At 40.3% G+C, this 27822-nt stretch overlaps 1 protein-coding gene across 3 annotated transcripts; it reads right to left on the bottom strand.

The window, feature by feature from the left end:
• Nucleotides 1–27812, bottom strand: FANCB (FA complementation group B). Of its 3 annotated transcripts, XM_090063370.1 has the most exons (10): nucleotides 27762–27812; nucleotides 23897–23979; nucleotides 21309–22343; nucleotides 20169–20321; nucleotides 19557–19649; nucleotides 8881–9009; nucleotides 8162–8328; nucleotides 4788–5224; nucleotides 2592–2829; nucleotides 1–534 (listed from the first exon to the last, which is right to left on the bottom strand). In XM_090063370.1, the coding sequence occupies exons 3-10, from the start codon at nucleotides 22239–22241 to the stop codon at nucleotides 114–116; spliced, it is 2571 nt and encodes an 856-aa protein (XP_089919496.1). In that variant the 5' UTR covers nucleotides 22242–22343; nucleotides 23897–23979; nucleotides 27762–27812; the 3' UTR covers nucleotides 1–113. The 3 variants fall into 3 exon arrangements, with proteins under 3 accessions (XP_089919496.1, XP_089919509.1, XP_089919503.1); XM_090063383.1 differs by lacking the exon at nucleotides 23897–23979 and having other exon boundaries at nucleotides 27762–27805; XM_090063377.1 differs by lacking the exon at nucleotides 27762–27812 and having other exon boundaries at nucleotides 23897–27735.
• Nucleotides 27813–27822: the final 10 nt, after the last annotated feature.

Raw genomic sequence — 27822 nt, 5'->3', positions numbered from 1 at the left:
AAGTAGTTTTATTCTCCATCTTTTAAGATGAAATTACAAATGGAAAAATAAAATATAAATAGTGCTCGATATAATCATTAATAAAAATATTCAAAATAAAGTTAAGGAGACAGTTATGAGTTGTGCAGTTTCCATGCAATTATATCAGAATTCAGTTGAGCCTCAGTCATTTTCAAAGCAATTCCTCTGTAAAGGTTACCACTCACTGTTTGGTTCATACCCAATGTGCTTTGCTTCTGGTCACTCTGAAGCTCCTTTCTGAATTGCTGCACTGTTTGCTTATTATCCAATAAAGAAGCCACTGTGACACTGTTCATCATCTTTCCTGCTTCATACCTTGATATGAAGTTGTCTCCAAGTTCACTTTCTGCAGCAGAGAATGACTCTCTCAGGGTGACCATTTCCTTTTCCAAAGCCAGTAGAAACTGGTTAGCAAGGATGTCCTTGCTTTCTAATTTTCGGTATTTTATTTTACAGTTTGGTGGGAGAATGTTAACGAGACTATGAAGACACTGGAACAAGACAGCTTTATTTCTGTAAAAATAAAAGCATTACCAGTGAAACACATCTTCCCCATTTCTCTCAAAAATATCTACAGAAAGAATGATTAAAATGTTACTTTAAACTGAATGGGGAAAATAATTTACAGATCTGTTTACTTTTATAACCAACTACTGTAGGTAGAGTAAATGCACGTCAGCAAAGACACTAAAACCAAGCAGGCTTTAGCACCACTAGCTGATACTCAAGTGAAAAAAAAGCACCCTAAATTAACAGTACCATGTCATCTATTTCTTAAGAAAGTACTGTCACTACCAGCAGATGTGCACTGTAATCCCACAGTACTTTCCTTGTATAAGGGTTTGCAATGTATGGCTGGGTATGTTAAAACTTAACCAGTCTTAATCCTTGGCTGAAGTATGCAATATTTTCCTGAGTTTTAAATGAAATTAGAAACAATTATACAGGCAATAGAAAAGCTGCTCTCCCAGCTTCTTCTATGACATGTGGGATGTAAAAGTACTATGGATGCTGATCTCTGGGAAAAAGGAAACTGCAGGGACCTGTCAAGTGCTATTTTTTGCTCTGCTGGGCTAGGTTCTGCTCCTCAGAAGAGAGAAGACTATTGAAACTACAGATTAGACAAACTTGAGAGCCCACTAATCTAATTCTGACTCATGAAACAAGCAATATTCACAATGTATTCTGTTTTTTTAACCACAATATAGGGCCTACTATTTCTTTCAAAGGCAATCCAATATCCATCCATTTGAAAACAATGAAAGATGAAGATATTCCTCATTAGAAGTAACCATGTGCAAGGAGTTAGTGAAATTTTAGTCACCTTAGTGCAACATAGCTTGTGGTTTCAGTTTTGTGTTAAAGAAATACCAACTATCTGAACAAAGTTAATTGTGAATAAGGAAAAGTTAACTATTGTTTGAAGTTTAATACAACTTATATCCATCAGATACATATTTCAAAGAGAAGGCTCTACCCACCAGAGATGAAGGGTAACCTTTTCATTATTCTGACTTTTAGGCTGTAAACTCTTCAGGTCAAGGAATGCACCATTTTTCATATTTTGAGAAATACTTACATAGCACACTGTGAATACTGCTAAACCAAATAATAAAACAGGAGTTTTATTACCATCAACACACTCCTTAGTCTGGTATCAAAAATTCTATAGCTTACTCAATTGTGAACAAGTCTAAACACAGTTAATTTCAGTCTATGTGATGTATGTGAAAAAAGGAAAATATAATCAAAACTATTCAAAAATATTTATATCTCATTTATCAGATCTTGAAAAACAGGAATTAATTGGGCATGTATATGACACAGAGAAAAAATTAAATTTGAGGTACTGTTACCCAACTGAAAAAGTGACAAATAGTTTAATTTGCAGTATGTAGGTCTTCTGGTTTTCATGACAGCCAAGAAGACAAATGAAAGCTTATTTTAATTTAAATATATCCATATTGTATTTACTGGAATGTATGATTTTCCTAAATCAATACAATCTTGGAGTTAGAACTGAAGTTATTAAAATGTACAACTCAACGAACTGAAAAGTATGGAATTAGTGTGATCAGCTGATATCTGCATACTGCAAATTGACACAGGCTGTTTGTTTAAAAAAATATACAGCCCACAAGGAAGCCTGTAAAATGCTAGCCTTCATCTGAAACTATAAGGTTAGTAATGAAAACTCCAACTCCTAATTCCAAAGGAATATTGGCACAGATCCTGAGACACACTCAGGATAGCAAGTGAACTCTTACAACTGTGGAATATAGAATATTTTATGTTCATATAACTTTACATTTCCTGACATTAGTGTTAGTACTGTATATACTTAGATTTTATGCTCACTTATCTATGCAGAGCACCTATGTATGATCAAAAAGGGCCATCCAAATCATACTTTCTAACAGGCATAGCTTTGTCATTTAAAAATAGCTTTAGATGCCATCACTGCTATGCATATAATTACTATACCACAGAGTAATAATGAAAAGGTTATTCTTCTGCCTCAGGCTTGTTTAAGGAGGCCTGGGTATTCCCTAATCTTTTCAAACCATTACCTGCAAAACAATGTTAAATTTCCTTTGAATGGAGTTTTCAAATTCCAGTTAAAGACTGTGCCATGCAGACTTCCCAATTTATGACAGACCATATTTTCAGGACATTCTTTGATTGGTGTACATTTCATTTGATCCTGTAGCCACATGTTCACAAGAGTCAGTGTACATTCAGATGAGATTATGTGAAAGGAGAATTTGAGAGAGACCCCAAGAATAGCAAATACATCTTCCATTGTACCTGAAAGAAAAAAAAAACAAAAAGGGTTTTGAACCAAACATTTGGTATTTTCATAAATAATTTAAATTCTGAGCAAAAATGGCATTTCTGTTTAGATTTCAAACTTAATTTTAATTTACTTTTTTTTTCACTACTACCAGAAGGAAACTGGAACTATGATTCCTCAGTATACCTTGGCATAGACTAACTGATTGAGAGAGGCATGAGCTTTTGCAGGCAACAGTGTAGGTAATGTGAATCTAAATCTGGCCAACTGGGACCTATTCTTTTAAATAAATAAGGATATGTCTACACTTCAAGCTTACTATGCCAAGCAGGAACACTATCAAACACACTTTGTGTGCTTTACCTATGCTGCCTGACAAATAAGCAGCAGTGAAGCATCTGCAGTGACACTAGAAGTGAGCTAATTGTCCCTGGTGAGTATCAGTGCTAACGAGGCTGTAGCACTTCAAACATAATTATATTGCTTTCAGTTTAAGAAGTGGCCTCAGTGGAGCAGCACGGCATGCCAGAGTATCTGTAAGTGAAGGCAAGTTTACAGTGTAGATATGCCCTTGAAGGTCTGATCTATTGCTGAATAGTTCAACAAAAGTTTCAGGGATTTCAATGTTATTGCTCAAAGTTAATCTAAAAAATGTTAGTCATTTATCTCAGTAAAATTCTGTTTTGTATAATTATATTAGAGGTGCACCAATATATTGGTGGCATATCAGCTCGGCACCAATAAAAAGAAAATTAACATTACTGGCAACAGGCTTTTTTGGGCTGGTATAGCTGATAATGTCATCAATAAATGCTGTGTAATGTGTGCAGCTGCAGCATGCACATGGCCAGGAATGTAGCCCAGCAGCTTGGAGAGCAGCATCTGTTAAGTCTGTGTGGGGGAGAAAGGGTGTGTCGGAGGGCAGGCAGATAGAGGCCTCCAGTGAAGAAGTACTACCCAACCAGGGTGGTGAATGCCACCCCAGCAGTGGGATGGAGCCACAGACAGCTCCCTGTCATTCTGTGAAGCCCTGGAGGATGCATGTGCGCAGAGTGGTAAGCTGCCCGCTGCAGGATAAGGGCCAGGGGCTGTGCCAGCCTTTTCCCAGTGGGGGTCTGTGCTCGGGGTGGGCAGCAGTGGTGCTAGGAGGGGGGAACTACAGGGAATTTTGGGGTGGCGGTAGCCTCCCCTCCCAGAGCTGCTGCCCACCCCAAGTAGAGCCCCCTGCCAGGAAGAGGCTGGTCCAGCCTCTGGTCCTGAGCCCACAGCAAACAGCTCACCTTCACCCCACACACAAATCCGGGGGCCTCCATCTGCACCCCCACACCCCTTCCCTCCCCCATGGCCCTTCCCCCTACAAGGACTTACCAGCTAGATGCCACTGGACTGCATTTCTGTAAATCAGGTATTGGATTGGTATCAGACAAAATGGCTGATTAACAGCTGGCCATCTGTATTGGCTGAGAAAATCTTTATCAGTGCACCCCCATAATTTTAACAGGAAAAAGGAGCAGTTCAAGTTGTTTTTGTGCCTCATTTTTTACAGCAGGCACAAAATTAAGTGTTGCCATATAATTTATTTGTCCTGAAGGACGGTTAAGAGTGCTTCTCTTGTTTTTTGACAAATCAATTACAATGAAGCTCACAGGGTACTTTCCCAACACCATCTTTAAAAACGTACTTTTATATGAACACCTCCTAATTCTCTAAATTGAATAACCCATCTTTTCAATCTCTACTCACTTAGAAAGTATTTCTATGCCATTAATACATTTGTCACTCTTCTCTAAGAGTCTATTCCAGTTATTTACTTCTTGAAACAGTGATAGAAACTGAATACAGAATCCTATGACAAGGGCAAGGATGTCTTACCATGGTCTGAAGGAAAAAAAAGTTCAGAACTTTAACCAGTGCTTTCATAACAAAATAAATAAATAAAAGATTGCATGGATTTTTTTGCTTGTACACTTACTATTGTCATTCAACACATTTATTGAATATTTTCCACTTGAAATATCTCCCAGATTTAATGACATTTTTCCACACAGAGTAATTTTCTTGTTTCCCTGTAAGATGCCATCTTGTTGTGTTCTCCTCTTTGCATGCAGGAGCACTGTACAACACACATTATGAAATGCAAGTAGTGGTGAAAGTTGGGTAACAGCAATGAATGTTTTTACTCCATCTGCCAGAACTTTACAAGATCTTTCATGGTATTCTTTTTTCACATAATTCTTGCTATGGAAGTCCAGTTTTAACTTTTTTGTTGGTGGTTCAGTCTGGCATGAAGAGATGGACATTGCCGAGAAAGCCTTGTTTAATTTAACAATTTTATTCTGACATCTAATGGGAGAAACTGAAGTGGAGCTTTGATCCATGACTAGGGATAAACTGACATCATTCAGTGACCTATGGAAACACATGCAAGATTACTGGATTTCAAAACTCATATTTTATCATTAGCCAAGCTTTTTTACATTCCCAATACAGGTACTAACATTTAGAGCTTTCATGTCTTGCAGATTCAAAATTAAGTTTTGTCAGACCTTCTCATATGTACAGCAAAAATTATCAATGTATGCAATAAAAGAGACTTTTTAATGCGACAGTACAAAGGTATACAATCAACTTTTTGAAGGTATTTCAATAATAAGTTTTAGTTGCTCTCAATAAAAATCCCAGCCTATATTTTCAAAACCAATGGAAGGCGGATGTTCAACTCCTACTCAAAAGTCAATAGAATTTGAGTGCCTAAATCTTCACTTCTATTGAAAAACATCTGCCATGGCCAAACTAAATAGCTTAACCCTTCTTATGTATATATTTTGTTTTCTTATAATACATTAGAAATATTTTAAAAGTTAGAACAGCAACTTGCCTTCTTTCTTTAAGTATTAAAAGTGAAAGACATAGCTGTATTTCATCTTTAATTTTAGAAGTCTTGTCCAGTTCTGTTTAACTAACACATGGATTTCAAATTAAGATTCTGTGTTATCATTTAAAGGAAATGAAAATAGCTATGTGAAATTTCTGAACTCTTCTTCCTTTGCATAGTGGTCTCAGATTGGGTTTTGTTTCAACAGCTTTTAAGAACATTTGATTTAGTCCTGGAGTTGGCAACCCCTGGCACACATGCCAAACCATGGCATGCAAGGCCATTTTTCTTGGCATGCCATGGTCAGTCTGGGCTCTAGGCAGTTGCAGCCAGCCACAGAGTCCAGGCTGCTTGCAGCCAGTAGCTAGGAGGTTGCAAGCCCTGCTGCAAGCAGCATGGGCTCTGTAGCTGGGCTGGCTGCAGCCAGGAGGCTACAAACAGCTGCACCAGGTTTTGGAGCCCTGGCCGGGCTCTGTGGTGGCAGCGACTACATGTGCACCTCAGGGCACAAGGCAGGGAAGGTGCCTGCCAGGGAAGTACAACCCTGGCCCCTCCTCTACCCTCTGCCTGGAGGCCTGGGTGCAGCCACCACCAGCAAGGAGGATTAAGCCCTTCACAATTTTCCAGTCTGCCCCTGGCATGCCAAGTCAAGACATGAGTCAGGGGTGGGATGTTTTTAGCCCTCTAGCCAAAAATGTTGCCAATCCCTGATTTAGTCATTCAACTAATGCCATTCAAAGAATGAAAGGCCCTTGGAAGTCTTATAAATTCTTTGCAATATTCTTTGCAGCAAAGTGACATCAGCTTACAACATGACATAACACAACACTGCAATTTTGCTTTATTAGTAAAAAGGGAAAAATAATCAATGAAGTGCTATTAAATCTGGAAAAGAGTATTTTAAGGGCTAAGTGGAGCAAGCATCAAACACACATTTTGAAGAGTTGGTTCTATTCCCAGAACGGTTATTGATATACCACATAACCCTGACAGTCACATCACTGTTTTTAGCTGCTTCACCATTTCTAAGAACAGTATTGTTAATTTCCTTGGCAAAAGTTTCAGATCCACCAATGAGAAGTGCTATGCACAAGAGCAAAGTATTTTTAAAGTTTCTGCTCTTAAAATCTCTTCCTCCAGTGGCTCCATAGAGGCTGCCAAGATGACGACATAAGGTTTCATAAAAATTCTGGGAATCTGGTAGTTGAGAAACTACACCTATGGCTTAGGTAGAGCAGCAGGTCAGTTCACTCACAATCACTAGTTGGATTTTCAGTGGAACTGGAATTTTTTAAGCTTAATTTATTAAACTTGAACTACCTTGCTTGCAGGAAGGTAGTTCAAAACAGGAGAGTTCTGTGTCTTTTGTAGTTTGCAAATGAAATACTTGGTAATGATACTTTTCTAGGGCAAAACGTAACAGTAGTTTAACATGTTTAATTACCAACAAGCAATGTACACACATCATGAACAACATGTTAAAGACAAAATTATATAGATAATTTTTACACGTAGTAAATAAATCTAATTTATGCCTCACATAATTCAGTTCAAAACCCATAAGCGTCTCGTGCACTTATTGGAACCAAATGATATTCAAGGGGTCAGTAATGTCTTCTATTTTACTCTTCCCCGATGACAAGAATATGATATAAACAGGGACTTACAAGTACGTCTGCTGCTGCACAGTAACTATTTTGTACTTCCATCTTACCCTGTGGTGAGTGGAGTTAAGCTGATGCAGTTTAACTATGAATGATACAACTCAAACATAGTAACTGTCCTGCCTCTCCCTGTTCCCCTTCTACAATTTGAATCATTTTCTTATCTGTCAATAGCCCCTGCTTGCCAAGAATGGTAAGAAACTAATGTTAAGAAAGCAACATGTAGATTTTATATGAAGTCACATCTATTTTATAAACTACTACCAACAAAGTTATGTCATTTAAGGATATTAAGAGGTATAGTTTTGGTCAAATGTAGTTGTGCTAACAAATGCCTGATCTAGCTTCCGAGTACTGACAAAACTGTTGATTTGTCACTACAGCTTATTCTAGTCATGGAGAGAGGAGAAAGAAGATCTACCAGCAAAATCTTTGTATATGCTGGCTTTGCTTCCCACTGGCAAAACATTCATAATAAAGAAGCAGCTTAACATAATAAAGAAGCAGCCTAATTCACGGAACACAAGTTAGAAAAAAACCTTCAGTGCTGATTTATCCAGACTACAGAATAGAATAGATAGAATAGTGTGTTCATGCTTTTAGCTCTACCTGTTTTTTCACATTTCTGTGTGTTAATTTTATGCCGATAAATACAGTTTTTTGGTGTTTTTTTAAAATATAAAAGCCAAAAGATAGCAATCTAATTTTTCCTTTGCAGTCACTTTTGCAGCTGCAGGGCACAATCCAAAAGAATTATTATGAACAGCCTTATGGAATTTAAGTTATTAGGCACACCTATTTACTTACAAGTTAAGTGATTCTGTTATTTGTACTCCAATTACCAAGCTATCATCCACCACACGTTGCCACAAGTTCTCTATGATTTGTTCTGGATCCTCAGATCCCAATGCTGTCTCTTTATTAAGAGAAGAAAAAGGATCTTCTGTATCATCCCAGAGAGAAACAAGACCTTCCTTATAAAAAAAAAAAGAAAATACATGTTAAGATAAACGAAGTGCAAGTATTATAGTCACTGCAGAACTTAAAATGTTTTTCTCTAATTTATCTCAAAATGCACAAATCACCTAAGGAGAGAATTAAGATAAGTGAAGTGTGAAATATACCTAGTTAATCTCTACAGTATATTTATTTGAAATGTATTTATACAATTGTTTTTGTCATGAACTCATATGCATTAACCCAAATTCAAAATTCATCCTTCTGCTGCAAGATTTTCACAACCCTGAACTGCTATACAATCCAATTGGCTTGAACAAGGCTGTCATTAACTTTGTTTTGGCATTATTTCCACTTGATCACTTGACATGTTTTGTACCTAAAACTATTCAGTTGTTAGCTATTTCCTAATAGGATTATCCTTAAGACTAGCTAAAACCAGAGATACTTTAGATATGCAACATTCAATATTTTTGTTTTCCCCACTGTAACTCCTTCTCCAGCTCTGAAAAAAATATTAAAATGTATTTTGTAAAATGGATTAAGCTGTCATAACACCTATATCTTACCTCTTCTGCAGTTGGTAAAACATGTTCTCTCTCTTGAACAAGATTGATTAATGCTCTGCAAGATTCAAAAAGGACCTTCTCTTTGAGCACTAGATGCTGCTGCAGTTTTTGAACAGAAGTATAACCAGCCTATAAGGTATAAAAAGACATTTCTTAACGCTTAATTGCATCATAAACTGGCTGCCACCATAGCTGTGTAAAACACCTAATGGAGATGCAACAAAGGGTGTCATTTTTCTGCAAGTTAGCTAAAAGCATCTGCCTGAACAGCAGCAATCTAATCAGGGATTGGAAGGGCCCTTGGGGACAGATCCTTAACACTGGCCACCAGCTACAGATGTCAATATCAGAGCAGTTCTTCTCCCCACTCCTCCTCCTCCCTCTTTCCCTGGAAGCCTGCCTCCAAAACAGCTCTGAAATATTCAAATCCTTTCGGAAACATCCAAATCATTTAGGAAAATTTCCAAAACATTTTGGACCACCCATTTCATTTTGAAGCCGTTTAGGAGTCCTGTGTTTCATTTCAGATTTGGTTTTCGACCGCTGAAACATCCAAATTTGAAATGAAATAAAACAGCTACCGAAATTTCGTACAGCCCTAGAATGTGTATATATGCATAATGTATACTCACACACACACACGCAGACACACACATTTTGGAATTTTTATGTTGGCATTGATTATCAGCCAAATGAACCATTCTCTCTGTTATACTTATTTTGATGGTATTTTTCTTACTGTGTTATACAGAAAGCCAATAACTTTTGAACAGAACATTTAATTATTTTTTAAAAATGTCAAAAGATGTTCCAGACTTCAGTCAGGTAGAACTTCTGTTTTTAAGCAATAGCTAAGAGACAAGATGGGCAAAATGATGGAATCCTTGATACCTGGTAAACAGATGCAGAAGCCTCAACCAGCTGTAATGGTTTACAGTCAAAGAACCAACTGGTGGCAACCATTAACATTTTCCATTCAACAACATCAGACAGAGATCCTCTCAAAAAGAAAGGGATGGGAAATTGACACAGGGCACATCTACACATGCATATTAATGCGATGCAATGAATTCCAGCACATATTGTGCTAGAATTTATTGCTACTGGGTGAAGCATTTACATGTGTTCCTGGGACCACAGCATGTTGGGTTGGGGGTTCAGCCTGCTAGCCCAAGGCAGTTCCAACTAAGCTCAGTGTGTTGTGAAGGGTCTGGCTGGGGCACGAGAGTGCTCAAGTGCAGGGCTAGCCGGCAGGCAGCCCCCATGCTGAAGCAAACCGCATGCCCTAGCTAGCTCTGTCAGCATCTATACGTGCACTGCCACAGAGTAAAGAACTCTGCTGCAAGATAGTACTTGTTTTTATAAGTACTATCCTGTGGTGGAGTTAATTGGTTTACTCCATCCTAGCAGCCCTGCACATGTAGATGCTGGAGCAGGGGCAGGCAATTATTTTGGGCAGAGGGCCACTGAGTTTTGGCAAGCTATTGAGGGCTGCATGACAGGCAGCCAGGGGAGGATAAATATTAATTTTGTAAATATTTTAGGGGCCCTGCAGGCTGTATGGAATGGCCTGGTGGGCCACATCCAGCACGTATTTTGTCCACCCCTGTGCTGGAGGCATCTACATGTGATTCTGTTTCACCGTACCGACCTGCTACACTGATGTACTGTCCACAGGCAAAAATCATGACACTGCAGGTACGTCACCATAGCAACATGCTGCCTCACTATAGTGCATTGCTATGGTGATGTAGCAACTAAAACAAAAAACCTGTGCCCAGTATAGGCTGTTACTGTGCCGTCAGTTAGTACTTCTTTCTGGAAGTACTAAATGATGATGGAGTAACAGCGGAGCCACAGGGGCATGTGTAGACGTGCCCGCTGAGACGTTGACTGCAGAGCTAATTAGGCAACTATGCAGTAAACATCTCATGCCCACAGAGAACTGGTGGGAGGAATGCAAGGAGCTCATCCAGAGCAGCAAGTCTACAACCTCCAGTGGTTCAATTTTAACAGCACACATTATAGACAGTTTGCTCATACATAGCCAGTAGTTTATACATGCCTTTAAACCACAGGCTGGAGTAAAGAAAGAATTTCACAGTAATTGTACTAGGATATGGAAGCATTTACAGCCATGGAATAACAGGACACAATGGACTTTGGAAATTGTAATAGAATTGTCTCAGCTACATCATTGCTTTTCAGCAGAATTTGAACATCTGAAGTCTCAAAAGCCCATCATCCATTCCAGAGTATTTTGGGGTATAGAATCTAATTAGACTTTTATGCTGCATTCATAAGCACAGTACTGGTATGAGTGTAATTAGCACTACTCTCTCAGAAGTAGACAGGAAATATATAAATCTACAACCTCTGAAAAAAACAGTTTCCAAAGATATGTAAAAATATAACATTATGTACATACACACATATATATACACATATACATACACACCATATACATACACACACACAACACTAATGTGCAATATCCATGTATTGTCATTCCTGAAGATAACATCAGTAAAGACTTGAAACCAAGCTCAGTGTAGCTACCACTCAAGTCCAGATAAAGTGAGGAAGACTAATCCTACCTAGCTTCATAAGACATACAAAACCAGAGTGGTAGCTCAGTTTTGTTTCTGGTTAAACAAACATAACCTTTCTGGGGAAAAAAAAAAAAATGTCTCCCTGCCAGAACAGTGCTAAATTCTCAAGCTACATGAAGTGAAAGCGGTATCTACAAATCAGGAACTTGAAAAATCTGGCTACAAGAAAATAGCACAAAGTTGGTAACTGGAATGTGATAAGAATATTTCAAATAATAAAAGATCCCACATGAGGGAGATGGATAACTATACAACTAAAATCCCATTAGGGCAGGGGCGGGCAATTATTTTGGGCAGAGGGCCGCTTACTGAGTTTCGGCAAGCCATCAAGGGCTGCATGACAGGTAGCCCAGGACACGCTAATATTAATTTTCTCAATTTTTTTTAGGGGCCCTGCGGGTCGAATAGAATGGCCTGGCAGGCTGCACCTGGCCCCTGGGCCGCATTTTGCCCATTCCTGCATTAGGGAGAACACATTTACAGGTGTGGATAAAAATCAGTCCATGCAAGAGATGAAGCATCTCATCTCAAAAAAATATTCATCATCACATATAAATTCACTCATTAGTTGGGAAACTAATTGCATCAGAAAAGCCAGATTCTAAAAGAGCTTCTTAAAAGATGTCTATCGTGTACTGCTGTACTCCAACAGAGGAAAGTAGTGGAGAGGAGAAATATGAGTTCCACCTATACACTCTGTCTGAGATGCAACTGAAGAAGTCCAATATATGACTTGTTCTTTCTGATGGGCAGATTTAATGCCAAATCAGAGTGACAAGCAGGAAATGGAAAGACTAAGGGGGAAGCATGGGCTGACAAGAGACTCAATGAATCATGTTTGGTATCTGCCCTAGTTCCTGAAAGTATCTTCAGTATGTCTGTGTGATCCTTGGTATGTCTGTGTGAAGGAACAAAGATGGGAACTTGCCAAATTGCAAAATAAAAATATCAAATTAGTCATACCATCAGTTGGAGATTTATGTTACCTTTATCTTTGACAGCTATAAGGACACATCAAGCAACAGATTTAGCAGCAGCAATTTTTGCATTGCTAAATTGAAAATAAGCTAATATCAACTTCAAAGAGAAAGAAGAAAAAATAATAATCAAACAATACAAAAACTGGGGACAAAAGGTATTGCACAACATTTTAACTTGAACTGAAAAGAACAGAGTAGAGGCACCATCTGAAAGAGAGGGAGGCAAGAACAAATGAAATCAAAGAAAAATGGACACTGCTCAGCAGCTAAGTAATTCAAAGGGCAGCAGTTAAGAGTTAAAGAACAAGAATTAAAGTCAAGAGACAACGCAGCTCAACAGAGGAAACAAACCGACAAAACAGTGAAATGGCCTTTGCGTAGGGTGGCAAAGGCCTGCAGCAAGACAGCAGCCCTGGACTTCAGGAGGGTGGATTTCACTGAGCTAAGGAGACGAGTCGGGGAGGCACTGAGGTCCCGGAGGGGTGAGGAGTTGGGAGTCCAAGAAGAGTGGTCATTCCTGAAGGAGATGATCCTCCAAGCCCAAAGGGTGACATTCCCAATACGGATTAAAGGAGGCAAGAGTGCTCAAAAGCCCCCATGGCTCAGCAAAAGCATCCAGGAACATCTCAAAGCTAAGAAGGAGGCATACACCCAATGGAAGCCCATCACCAGGGAAGACTATACCTCCGTTGCTCAGGATTGTAGGGGGGCTGTTAGGAAGACCAAGGTGGAGATGGAACTAGGACTAGCAACTCAGATCAAGGATAACGAGAAATCCTTTTTTAAATACACAGGGGATAAAAAGAAGGTTCTGGGTAACATGGGGCCTCTGCAGGACACGCTTGGAAAACTGGTGGTCTCACCAGATGACAAAGCTAACCTATTTAACAATTTCTTTGCCTCCATTTTTTTGAACAGGGACCAGGTCATCCCCCTCACCGGGATCCCCGATGGTCCCAGGGGAGGTGCAGCCAGGCCCAGGGTCAGAGAGGACCTAGTCAGGGAACTTACGGTGGGACTGGACGTGTTCAAATCAGCAGGTCCTGACAATCTTCAACCCAGAGTGCTGAGGGAATTAGCAGAAGTCATTGCAGGACCCCTGGCACAGCTTTATGAGCACTTGTGGTACTCTGGCTAGGTGTCGGAGCTGGAAAAGGGTCAATGTGGTCTCTATTTTCAAAAAAGGGAGGAAGGAGGACCCAGGAAATTATAGGCCTGTTAGTCTTATCCTGGTCCTAGGGAAGCTCTTTGAGAAAATTATCCAGGTGCACATCTGCGAGGGCCAAGCAGGGGAGTGTATGCTTAGGGGCAACCAACATGAGCAACCATTAGAGGCAGGTCCTGTCAGACCAACCTGGTGGCCTTCTATGACCAGGTCACAAGACCCTTGGACACAGGTGTCATGGTAAACATAGTCTTTCTGGACTTTAAGAAGGCCTTCGACACTGTCTCTCACCCCATTCTCGTTAAAAAATTAGGTGATTGTGGTGTCGATGCCTACACAGTCAGATAGGTTGCCAATTGGCTGGAGGGCCGCACCCAGACAGTGGTGGTGGGTGTGTCATTTTCGACCCGGAGGGATGTGGGCAGTCGGGTCCTCCAGGGCTCAGTCCTCAGGCCCTGGACTGAGGACTGTTCAACATCTTCATCAGCGACTTGGACGAGGGGGTGAAAAGCACCTTGTTCAAAATTCGCAGATGACACTAAGATGTGGGGAGAAGTGGGAACACTAGAAGGGAGGGACAGGCTGCAATTGGATCTGGACAGGTTACAGGGGTGGGCAGATGAGAATAAGATGGGATTCAATACTGACAAATGCAGGGTACTGCACCTAGGGAGAAAGAACCAGCAGCATATGTACAGGCTGGGGAACTCCCCTTTCCTCAGCACAGAGGCAGAAAAGGACCTTGACTACAAGATGAACATGGGCCGCCAATGTGGGGACGTAGTCAGGAAGGCTAACTGCACCTTGTCATGTATCCACAGATGCATCACAAGCAGGTCCAAGGAGGTGATCCTCCCCCTCTATATGACATTGGTCAGGCCACAGTTGGAGTACTGTGTCCAGTTGTGGGCACCGCACTTCAGGAGGGATGTGGACAATATGGAGAGAGTCCAGAGGAGGGCCACTCACATGATTGGGGCAGCAGGGCAGGCCCTACGAGGAGATGCTATGAGACCTGAAACTGTTCAGCCTCCACAAGAGAAGGCTGAGAGAGGATCTGGTGGCTGTCTATAAACTGGCCAAGGGAGACCAGCAGGCAATGGGAGTCCTTGTTCCCCCGAGCACTACTGGGAATAAGAAGGAACAGAGGCCATAAGTCGACGGAGAGTAGATTCAGGCTAGATATCAGGAGGCACTACTTCAGTCAGGGCGGCTAGGATCTGAAACCAACTTCCAAGGGAAGTGGTACTTGCTCCTACCCTGGGGGGTCTTTAAAAGAAGGAGGCTAGATAGACACCTTGCTGGGGTCGTTTGAGGAAATTTTGAAATAGGAAACAGGCCAATCAAAAGCAAAGATGGACAAATGCTTATAACTGAGGCTGAACAGACTGATAAGGCAAATCATTTCACAGCAATTCTCAACATGTTCAACCTGACCTCAACATTCTACTCTACTGAATCGTGAACCAGAACAACTGACACTAACACTGTACAGAGATGCCCAAAGTGAATGCTGTGATCAAGAAGCAGAAAAACAAAGTGGCAGAGTACTATCAAATCACAACAGAAATGCTAAAAGCACTTGACCACTGTCCTGACAAAACACAGAACCATACACTGGAATCCAGGAAAAAAATCCCAAAGCATCTTCTGACATTGAATCACTGTCAAAATACCTTGAAAACCTCAATGACTGCAAACTATAGGTAAAGAATTAAATTCTCTCTGTGTTAAGGAAAGTTCTTCAAACGAAAAAGTTTGAAAGGTAGTAGATGACAAATTCAGAGGTTGGATTCAGATTCAAGAGATCTTCCATAGATCAGATGTGTTAAATGGAAGACAACATAAAATAGCAAGCCCTCTCACTCAATTTAATTAGCATTCAAAAGACAACTGACAGGATGCACATATATTGCAGAAGATCTTTCAGTCCTATGGCATTTGGGCTAAAGTCATTAATATCATAATGGCAATGTACAGAAAATGCATTATGCTCCAAGGGTGAAAAATCAGAAGACAGAGCTGTTAAATTGACTATATTATGAAACAGGGCTGTCTTGTAGTTGCTATTTGATGCTATTACAGACTGGAAGATTAAGTGGATAGGCAATGCAAAATATTAGCATTGCAAGGGTAGATGACAAACACTTAAAAGATTTAGGCCATAGGTTCCCCACCTTTACAGATTCAGGGGCAACAATAAGCTATGCTCTGCAGGCATCATGTTTTGCTCACCCTATCTTAGTTTCAACATTTTGATTTCCTGTGGTTGTGGGCAACAGCAGGTTTTATAGGCAATGTGTTGCCTGATCCTCAACCAGAGCCAAAAGTCAATTATACCTAAACATGCATTCTTGAAAACCAGAAGTCAAATGGTAATATTATAGTAGATGACAAAAAGTACAAATAATTCATGCAATAGCTTCATATTAGCCAATGGAAACTAAGAAAGAAATAGCATCATGGCTGAGGAAGGCAGCTGAACAATATTAACTGTACAGTTATCAAATATATTCCAGCACAAGAAATACAATGGAGAATTTTCAACTCGGATGTAATCTTAATATTAACATATTGCTGGGAGAGCTGAAGATGTACCAAAACATTAGAAAAGAAACTAGGTTCTTCCAAAAATAAGAAAATATGAAATATCCCGGGGTTTGGAAGGAAGGATTTAATTGCCAAGGAGGCCAACCAGCAGCTTGCCTTCACCCAAGGAAGCAACGGATGCATTTGGAACTCAAACTTCAGAAGTCAACACACAGAAACAAACTGGTCAAACAGAAACCAACTGGTATAAACAAAAGAGAGCATCCAAGGTAATCCTTATGAAGCACCTTTAACAGAGAGAAGAGAAGAGTCAATTTTACCATCACAGGGGAGATAAAAGCAGAAAAAAAGCAACAGAGGAATACAACTTTCTGTCATATTTGTCAATGTTGGTGCACTGAAGAACATAACATAATATAAAAACTTGGGCAGGAATATCGATTTTTTTTTGCTGCTAAGTATCTGACAGTCCAAAAGAGCCAAGAAAAGAGAAAGTCAAAGCACTCAGAAGTAAACTCCAAAAGGTTACAATCAATAAGCTTACAAGGACCAAATTGGACTAAAAAATAAAACTGGAAAGGTTATCATTTAGTCTATCCCTTGCCTTGAGGCAAAATAAATACACCCAAGACCAACCTTGAAAAATGTTTGTCTTACCTGTTCTTATAAACCTACAACAAATAAGACTCCACAATGCACCTATGTAACCTGTTTTGGGGCTTAATTATTTTCAGAGTTAGAAAGTTTGCCTTAACAGATAATGTAAACCTTTACTGCAAATCTTTGAAGGTCAGTTTCTTCTTGTCCCACACAAAATGAAAATGAACAACTGATCAAGTGCTCCACATACCCAAAGATTTATGTTTACCCTTAATCTCATCTCTTCTACAGTAAATAAATGCAATTTATGTAACCTTTCCTGGTATGTCCTATTGCTAAACTTCTTACTGTACCTTGGCCTCTTTTCAATTGTCCTTCATTCTCTGGAACTAGGGTGCCCAAAACTGAACAAAGTAGTCCACCTGAAGTCTCACCAACATCAAGAACAGAACATTTACCTCCCACGTGTTATGTATAATAGACCTATAAACGCATCTCAGAATGACATTTTTAAATAAAATAAATTTTAAATTAAATAAAAGGTATTATCTCTGAACCAAGAGTTTTAGAGTTCTGCATTTCTTTTTGTCTCGGACCAACCTGGCTACCAAATACATCCCTGAAACATAGAAGTTGCCCAATTTTAGCCAATTTTGCAATTATAAACTTCATAGCTAAACAACAAAGAAAGATTTCTATACCTTCCTGCCTTTCTGCCATCTAACACCATCCCAGAAGAAATCCTGCCTTTATGTGCACAAAGAGCAAGTCATACAAAAGAACTCTCATGGACACAGAAGAACAGACATCTGTCTTCAGTTTCCTCTGTGCAAAATGAAGTTTATTTTCTACCTATGGGGACTTTTACCATCTTTAATTTTCCCTCAGCCTGAAGAAGGGTGCATGTGCCTGAAAGCTCACAAAGAAAGATAGAGATAGAGATAGATTGTGATTTCTTAGTTGGTCTAATAAAAGGTATCATCTTTGAACCAAGAGTTTTAGTTCTGCATTTCTCAAAATGATGTTTGTTTTTCTACAGCAGCATCTCATAGATGACTCTCAGACTTCGTGATCCTTATGGTCTCCAGATCCTTTCTGCAGTAATGCCAGAGCCAGTTATTTTCCCTGATTTGTGTATAAAGGGAAAAACCTGTCAGACAGCAGTATTGCAGAAGAGGATCTAGCACAACCCAAACAGCCTTTCCAGAAAGAGATGCAAAAAGGAAGGAGATATATGCTTCAAAAGTAAACTAGTGAAGTAGTAATTTATGAAATGTCATGGGGGCTAGGCACCTTAGTGACTTATCCCTAAAGATTACAGTGTGCATATCTTTCTTTTCCTAGATTAATTTTTCTAGAGCATAGCCCTTACCCAAATTATCAGGACTAGATGCCGAAAAAAGTGAAGTCTGGCATCACCAGGCATGATGAAGTTTGGGACAGACATTGTATAAGCCAGTATGAGCCAAATCAGTAAAGTCTGATACTACATTCAACCAGGTTTGGTTGAAACTGGTTTATGTGCACTGAACATCTGTTCTGTTACAGGCTTAAACCAGTTTCTGATCACTTAAACCAGTTTATGTGTAATGTCTGTCCCTAGCCATCAAGATACACAGAGATCTCTTATCTACCTATTGATTATAGGTAAGTATATACAACAACATGACCCTGTCTTGTGTTGCATCTAAAAATATCTTCTGAAATATTTTAGGAAGTAACAGAGACACACTTGAGTGATATGGTCTAGGTCATGCAGGGAGTGTAAAGATAAAACTAATGTTCCTGACAGACCTAATGAACTTAAGTATTTATGTAAGTACTTGAGTACTATTGTGAGATAGGGCAAATAAACTAGAAAAAGTCAGTCTTGTGCTAGAATAGGTCCAACAAAGAATAGATATTATGAGCTATATCCAAACAGATTCAGTCTGATGGAACCAATGAAACTCTAATGCATTAAACATATTCCTCCACATTTTGGAGGAAGAATTAAAATAATGGATATAGAACTCCACTAAAAATCTAAAATTACAAAAGTAGAGAAACTGGATGTAGGCTTCATTTTTTTATTACTTTTGTCTGGTGTTTTAGTTTTCTTTGCACCATTTTGCAAACCTATATCAGTAAATCAACTAGTGATAAATGGGAACAAGTCACCAAGACAGCAAGTGTCTGGTCCGTAGTCAGTCTGAGCTGGAATCAAGAGCAGAATTAGGATCCACATCACTGATTGCTAAGTCTATATATAACCCAGTGGACCACAGTGCTTCCCTCTCCCTCAGGTGTAAATTCTGCCACTAAAACTCTGGAATTGTACTACCTGTAAAGAAATAGCAATTTCAAGACATAGCTGGTATTTAAACACGTGTGCATAATGGATATCATAATGTTTTAAAGGAGTAGTTCCAGAATTGTCAAACTTTTTCTTTATCAGATTATGTTGGAGCCTTGCAATTACCTGAATGCATTTGTAATCTTGCCCCCACCCTTCCTACCAACACGCAAAAAATGCTTTTCTGAGACAACATTATTTTAGTCTACAAGAATGTTTGTAAATTCTATTATCTGAACCACATATTCAACTACAAGTAAATGACTACTGACAATGAAGACTACTTGCTGAAAGGGGAGTGAAATGATGTTTTAATAGTGAATTCCCCCCTTCACTATATATTTTTATATTTTGGCTTTAATTACATTTTTCAGTAGACATGTAATGATAGGCCTATTTATATAATTAGAGAGGCAGAAGTTATTAATGTGTACCTGTAATCTTGCTTCAAGAGCCTGTATAGTAAGAGAACCATTCTCTTGTAGTTCTGCTGTAACAAGAACATCTTCTTTATAACTGATTCCACTCTTAAAAAAAAGAAAACAAAACAAAACATTAATTTAGCAGCAGAAGGAAGGTACAGAGCTTACTGACATGAAGTTATAGAAAAGTCCAGAATAAGAAATTAGAAAGCCACAACTTGCAATTAAAGTAAATCTTACCTACTGAAGACAATTCAAACTTGGTAATAGATACTAGAAAGACCATTTATTGAGAGGTTAATTAACAAATACCAGAATCTTAATTCTGTTTGACCAACTGCCCCCACTACTCTAGCAAGTGTCATTACAACATGAAACACCTTCAGCAGCATTACTTTAATTTCCCCAAAGATCTTCTGATGTTATCAGCTTAGTAAAGTTACTTCAACATATTCTTGTTTATCATAATTACATTATTAAAAGCAAGTAGCATTGCATTATGTAAAGAATATTTCCAGGCACACATTCCATTTCACTTTACACACACAATTCTAATGGTTTGAGAGGGTTTTTTTTCCTTTAAGTTTCATTGATGTGTTTAAATAACAGACAAATTGAACTTACTGAATAGTTGATTACTCCAAAATCTGTTATCCTGAAAAAGCTTAAAATATCTGCATCGGTTCTATCCCCAAAAACCAGTAAAATTTGTTCAGTTCCAGTTCCCATAAAATCATCTACCAGAACAGATTTTACTTTCTCCCATTTGGCAGCAACCTGAGGTAAAAAAAACACAAGTTAAAAGGTACACCATTTTCTAAAACATCTGTACTTGAGGCATGAGTTTGTTTCAATTTGTTTGTTTTTCTCAAAGAATCACAAAAGAGCACATATTATTTTGCACAAAGCAGCACTGTAGTCTGGTGACTAGAGGGCAATACTATGAAGCAGAAGTGCCAAATTGCAACCCTTGTTCTGTTACGGAATGTGTCCCCGTTTTCCCCACATATAACATGCATAATGTTTTAAAAAGAGAAGTCCATCTTCTAGACAACAGGTTTTTTTGAATGACACTGCAATTTTTAAATGTTTAGTATTTGGAATTTTTCACAGTTCTATTGAAAGTTCAAATTACATTGACCGAGGCCAAAGGGGAATTTTAATATTATTTCTGTTAAATGTAGAAAGCTGAAGAAGTAAACTATGAGTTTCCAGACAAAAACATGCAGAGCTTACTAACATCACATCAAAAAATACTAATATTTTATGTGGTCTTTTCTTTGAGTTTAGACATATTGAACCAAAACAAAAAAAGTTGTCTAGGTCTTTCCAATTAAGTGTTTGTTCTGGCTAGTGAGTGAAATAGGCCAAGTGAATATGCTACAAGCAGGGAGTTTAAACTGATGTAGGCCAAAAAATGTATACAAGGTCCCTAAAACAGATTTAGCAATTGTATTAGTAATATTGTTTTAGATTTACATTTACAATTCTAAAGAACCGAAACAGCAACAGAAATATTAGCCCTTGTTCACAATTTTTTTAAATTAAAGAACAAACTATTTTCAGATAAAATCAGAAGAACGTTAGCAAAAAATATTTAAGTACTATATTTTTCATTTGAATGGAGTAGGAGAGTAAGAAGTTATAGAGGGTTAACACACTAGCTTTTTATGTTTGGAAACTTCAGTGACAAGAAAAATATAGGGGAAACAGGACTTCAGTATTACTAATAACAACAGCATTTTTTTTTAACACAATTGGTACCTGAAAGCTGTCTTTCCACACAGCACACACATTTCCAGAAGCAAAAGACACAATAAAGAATAAGTTGTTTCCACTTGTTGTGGCAATTTGTATTAAGTAGGGTTCCTCATATGGAAGTTGACAGACATCTTTAGGAAGCCCATCTTGGAACCAAATCAGCTGGTTCTTGTGGGTGACAGCAACAACTGATGTAATAAATTGGCTTTTCAAGACCTTAAACTTGCAGACATGTACACAAGATACCACAGTGCTGTAAGCATGGGGCAGAAAGCAGGTGCCACTTAATATTTTCTGATTTTCAAGAGAATATCCAAAGAATTTGCTACCCCATGTGGCTTCATCTGAGCTGCAAAGCTTTTGCCAATCTCCTCCCTCTGGCGAACAAACAGTTCTCACTCCCAATACAATGCTGCCTTCATTCTCAATATCACCTGTCCACTGAATGGAAGAAAAATGAATGGGAGCACTAAGCACTGTACAAGTTGTGGGAGAGATATAGAAGAGTTTTTGTGCATGCCTCCATAACACTGATGGGCCAGTAAATATCCTGATATCTTCTTTAAGATCATAGTCCAATTTAAAATTTAAGCATGGTTCAAATTCATTGGAGTTGTGAAGCAACAATAAAAAATATTTGAAAACACTCTTTTCTCCCTTCTTTTTCATCAAGATACAAGGAAGATTAATTCCTGTCCTGAAGTCTGCTGTACAGCTACAACAAACCGTTTCAATTCCCAAGTGCCCACCAGGCATGCTGAACTGTCCAGAAGATTTTTGAACAAACAGTTTAGTGTCACTGTCAAATACCATTCTTCTGACATGTAATCTTGCTGTTTTATTAACTGTCCCCTCTCCACATTTTGCTTTAGACAGATGAAAAATGAGGACCTCTCCATTGTAAGACAAGATTTGTTCTTGTTTATCTGACAGCATCTTTTTCTAGTTATTTGACTACATCAAGACTGAATATCTCCACTTTTCATTAGGAACCTTCTTTCTTTGGAAAAAAAATTAACTCATTCAGGCTTTTTCAATCTGCAAATGTAAACAGAAAAAAAAATTCTGGATTAACAGATTTTTCAGAAGAAATGCATAACAAGGAGTACAGATTACAATCATATGGCTTACCCCAATGGTTATAAAGTTAATGCATAAACTACCTCACAGTTAGAGTTAGGGAACAGAAATCAAAGTAAGCAACTACTTAGCCAAATTTTGATGGTTAATAAACATTTTTTGGGGAAAAAAATTAGTATTTTTCAACTTAATGAGACAAATTTGGAAAATGTCATTTACTGGTTAAAAGCATTAGTTTACTGGTTAACAGCAATTTCATAATGTAACTTAAACTCAATACATTCAGTTATTTAATGTATACACTAACCTTCCCAACAGACTCAAAGTGGCTTACAATAAGAAGACAAACTAGTTTATAAGGCAGGAAAACAAAATAACTTAAAAAGTTAGTAGAGTAAGTATATAAAACATATGCCCTGCCTGAACTATATCCCAGTCTAGCTTTGTTTGCTAAACATGAACCTTGTGCTGAAAGCCACACAAATGTTAATCAGCTTAGTGTTGATCAGCTTAGTGAAGCAGTCACACCTTAAGGAGAAAAACCTGCTCTGGCTGTCCTTCACTTGCACAGCTGTGACTTGCCACTAGAAGCTCCCTGCTCCCACTGGGCAGAAAACAGAAAACAAGCCCACCATTATGCCAGCTGCTTTGAGATCAGAGAGACCTGGAGAAGCAGATCTCTGGTCTCACTGAAACTTGACCCTTGCTGGCTGGCTGGGCATCTCCTGAGCTCCGAGGGGCCTGAACTTTTTCTCTCTGGAGCTCAGGTGGCACTTGGCCAGCTGGCTGGCGGCTTGGCCAGCAGTGGTGCAAGGTGGGACAAGTTCTGGAGGGACCTGATCCTTTTTTCTCCAGAGCCTGCAAAATTAGGTAGATTAGAGATAATCATGCCATGGAGTTGTATAATGTTAAAGTGAATAAAGTACTTTAAAAGGTGTTAACATGCAGCCAATCCAGGAGCTCCACAAGCCTCTTAAAATTACTCTGTAACAAGGCCCTGTGTTCCCAAACAGATCTCACAGCACTTCCAAAATATATCTATCTTTGTGCTCTGGTTGGTGTCCAAAGGGAGGCATTTCCAGAGCTGAGGAATGAGTACTGAGTATGACCTGCCAAGTATGTTTGCCAATCAGACTGGTATATTGATGGTACTTGCAGAACGTTCATCTCAATGAACTTTAGGGATCACAATGAGGTGTAAGGCAGAATGCGATCCCTTTGGTACAAAGGCCTCAGGCTATTTAGGGTTTATAGGTCAAAACCAGCACCTTGAATTGCACCCACAAAGCTACTGGGAGCCAACACAAAGTTTAGAGTATTGGAGTTATATGCTTTGGGTGACACACCTCTGTTAAAAGGCAGGCTCCCACATTTTGCACCAGCTGCAACTTTTTGATAGTCAAGGGCGACTTCACATACAGCACACTGCAGTAATTTGAAGGCTAAACTATGAAGGTATGGATGATAGTGGCTATGTCAGAATCTAAAAGAAAGGGTCACAGCCTCCTCACCAGAGAGAATTGGTGAAAGGTCCTCCTCCATGGTCATCACCTGAAGATCTAGGTACAGCAGAGGATCCAGGAGCACCCCAAGGCTGTAAACCCAAGCAACAAAAGGAGGCTGCACCCAGCTGATGATCAGTATCCGAGTCCCCCCCACCCCAACTCAATCTGTACACAGTCAACCCACCACTATCATCTCTCACTTGTCTGGTTTCAATTTTCATTGGATCACCTGCATCCAGTCTCTAGATGCAGCCAGGAACCAGGAAAAGGGCTAAGACTGTAGGGCCTGGGGTCACCTAAGAAAGAGGGGTAGGCTGGGTGTCATCACTGTGTTGATGATGCCTCATTCCAAATCTCTGCATTATTTTGTCCAGTGGCCCCAGACACATTCAGAACAAGGGACAAAAGTACAGAGGCCTGGGAAACCCCACAGGAAAGGTCCTGAGGGTATGACAAATACTTGCTCCTTACCACCATCTGGTGACCACCTCCTTGCTAGGAAAGAGCAGAACCAGTTTAGAGCAACCAAAAGGTTATTTCATACTTAGTTTCATAGTTTCTAGGGTCAGAAGGGACCTGAGCAGATCATCAAGTCCATCCCCCTGCCATGGCAGGAAAGAGTACTGGGGTCAAATGACCCCAGCAAGGTGTACAACTAGCCTCATCTTAAAGACCCCCAGGGTACGAGCCAGCACCACTTCTCTTGGAAGTTGGTTCCAGATCCTAGCCGCCCTGACCGTGAAGTAGCGCCTCCTGATATCTAGCCTAAATCTACCCTCTGCCAGCTTGTGACCGTTATTCCTGGTCACTCCTAGCAGTGCTAGGGTGAACAGGGACTCCCCCAGTGCCTGCTGGTCCCCTCTGACTAGTTGGTAACAGGCCACTAGTTCCCCCCTCAGCCTTCTCTTGTGGAGGCTGAACAGGTTCAGGTCCCTTAGCTTCTCCTCATAGGGCCTGCCTTGCTGCCCCCTGATCATGCGAGTGGCCCTCCTCTGGACCCTCTCCATGTTGTCCACATCCCTCTTGAAGTGCGACACCCAGAACTGGATGCAGTACTCCAGCTGCGGCCTGACCAGTGCTGCATAGAGTGGGGAGGATCACCTCCCTGGACCTGCTTGAGATGCATCTGTGGATGCATGACAAGGTATGGTTGGCCTTCCTGACTGCATCCCCACACTGCCAGCCCATGTTCATCTTGGAGTCAATGACGACTCCAAGATCCTTTTCTGCATCTGTACTGAATCAAAACTCAAGAAGGTAAGAACAAGAAATTAAGCAGATGAGAGAATCACAATTCTAAAAATCTCTCAAGCTTGATTTTTTTTCCTTCAAGCAAAATTCCATTTACAGATCATTTATTCTTGAGTACAGTTATAAAAATACCTTCAAAGGATAAGAGTCCTCTCTCCCTTCCCACAGGAGTAAGATTACTTGTTGCCTAGATCAGTGCCTTTTTGCCTGGTCGGTTGGACTGGCAGTGCCTGGTCTGTCTGCAGTTTGGAACCAGCTGGTGTTCCCCATCTGCTGCCTGGGTGGGCACCATCTGGCTGTGCGGAGGTAGGGGAGGGAAGAGGCAGGCTGGACCCAACGCAGCCCCACAGGGGAAAGGAGCCCATCGAGAGAAAAGGGGGTATGCTTCAGCCCTGGGGGCTGAAGGGGCATAGCTAAGCCCCAACCCAGCCCCAAAAGGAGGGAAGGGGGCCAGGGCCTGGGGAGGCAGGAGGCTTAGGCCCTAACTGGCTCTGCAAGGGAAGGGGTCATGGCCTAGCCCTAAAGAGGAAAGGCACCTAACTTGCCCCTGAATGGCAACACAAAGAATGGGGATTGGGAGTTTGGCAGGGGGCAGGGTGGCTATATTAATGGCCACCATTTCCTTGCTGCCAAATTTCTGGACCCATGGGGAGCCCTGGGGGCCAGATGTGATGGCTCTGCAGGCCACAAACTGAGCATCCCTGGCCTAGATAATCATTTCTAGACAAGTAACCAGACCCGTCAGACAGATAATTTTTAACTTAAATAAACTAACAGATTTCAAAAGTTTCTGAGGCAACAGTAGTTAATTTATATCATCAAACCCCAAAACTCAAGGGTAGGCTAAAAATTGCTTTATTTTTCTCTTTAATTTGCCTTTGGCAGGAAAACAAACAGATACTGAGGGGAAAAAAATGCAGAACTCTTTTTTAAAAAGTGCCTAAGAGAACTATACAAATAGAACTTTGCTGTTTTTTTCCTATAAGTGACATTTATGCAGTTAGTCATCTTTTTGAGATTAAGAATATATGTTTCCTCTCTAAATTTGTGCTTGAAAAACACCTAAAAATAGTTATTGCAAACTCCTTGTGATCAAGCAGCCATCTTTCAAGAAAACAGATTCAGCAGCATTACAAGTTCCAAATTTTGAAGCAGACAGTTTGCGCACATCTGAATTTTCTGGCACAATTTGTACTTCTACTCTTCTCACTCGCTCCTTTCCAGAAAAGGTTGACATGACATTCCCAGGCCAGTTATCACTTGAAAGTTACCTAATAGTAAAAAAGACTGATATCAAAGTGAAATAATACAAAAAAAATCTGTTTATCAGCAAAAGCTTTCCCTCTGGAAAGACCTAGCTACAATCAAAGCAAAATAAACAGATTGTTTTGTATTATCAGCAAAACTTTCCCGTCTTTTTTCTGAGAACCAGGCCACAAATAGCCAATTCCACTTGAAGAAAAAGAGAGAGAGGAAAAAAAAGGAGGTTTGCCGCAAACCTCGTCCAGTCTAGATACTGGTCTATGCTTGTAACCAAAATAATATATGAGCAATCTGCCAAAAATATTTAATGCTACGAAAACAGACAAGTCATTTCATCTCTATATATCTGCTTCCCAGGAGTCACAGACCAGCATCCCCTTGTACAGCAGCATCACGAAGAGAGTTATGCTTCCAGTTTTAATTTTTTTTTTTAATTGTTAAAGGCCAAATCAGTTCTAAATTCAACCGTGTAAAGTCCAACTGTGAAGTTTAGAAGTTTGAGTGAGCAGAGCTCAATGGTCAAGCCTTCACGGCTCTACCATGGGCCTACCTCCTGGGCCCATTGTTCTGGGGTTTCAGATACAGCCTTCATCAAGCCAGGCATCCTTTGTGCAGGCCTTGGGGCTCAAACATCCCCAGTCTCGCTTGATCTTAGCCAAAAAGCCAAGCAGAGTTTTAGGATGTTTATGGACATGATCCCGGGCGGGGGGGGGGGGCAGGGAAGATGATTTAATTAGCATGGCTCCGAGAGCCACGTTAATTAAAGCACCCGCAACATCACATGTATCAGCGTCCCCACACTGAAAAATGCCAGTGGAGGTATTTTAACTAAAGCTGGTTTGATGAGCTCCAGTTCAAGTGCCTCACCACCATTTTTCAGAGCATGGACGCTGATACAGGTGAGGCTGGTGGCTCCTGAAGCATGGTCATGCCAGCTGACTCAATTCACTGAGTCCCCTCCAACGGCTGTAACTACAACCCGTCAGAGCAACCCCGCTCCCACCGCAGGTGTACGGGCGCCCTGAGTGCGACGGAGACAAGCCTTGGAATCAGGCGGAAAGCAGGGCAACCTGAGCCAGAGAGACCTAAGCTGGGGGGCGAACCCCACCACATGACCCTTCAGTTCCCCCACCATCTCAGGGGGCGGGGCCATCTCTCCCGCCATCTCAATTAAATGACCGCAAGGCCAACATTTGCATATGCAAATATGAGACAAAGGGGCCACTCTTTCTTTCGCAGCCGCGGGGGGAGGGGAAAGGAGCAGAGCAAAGTAGAGCAGAGCCCCCCAAGCCCACACCAAACCCCGCCGCAGGAACCACGTGACCTGCGCCCCACTCCGCGCTAACGAAATTCTCACCGCTACCCAAGCTGCGCTCCGGCTCTGAACGTTCCCGCCACGCAAAGCACGCTGGGAGGGA

Source organism: Crocodylus siamensis, chromosome 1 (assembly GCF_052110815.1).
Source record: "Crocodylus siamensis isolate JL-2025a chromosome 1, ASM5211081v1, whole genome shotgun sequence".
Lineage (NCBI taxonomy): Eukaryota > Metazoa > Chordata > Crocodylia > Crocodylidae > Crocodylus > Crocodylus siamensis.
This window is presented reverse-complemented; position numbering and strand designations above follow the sequence as displayed.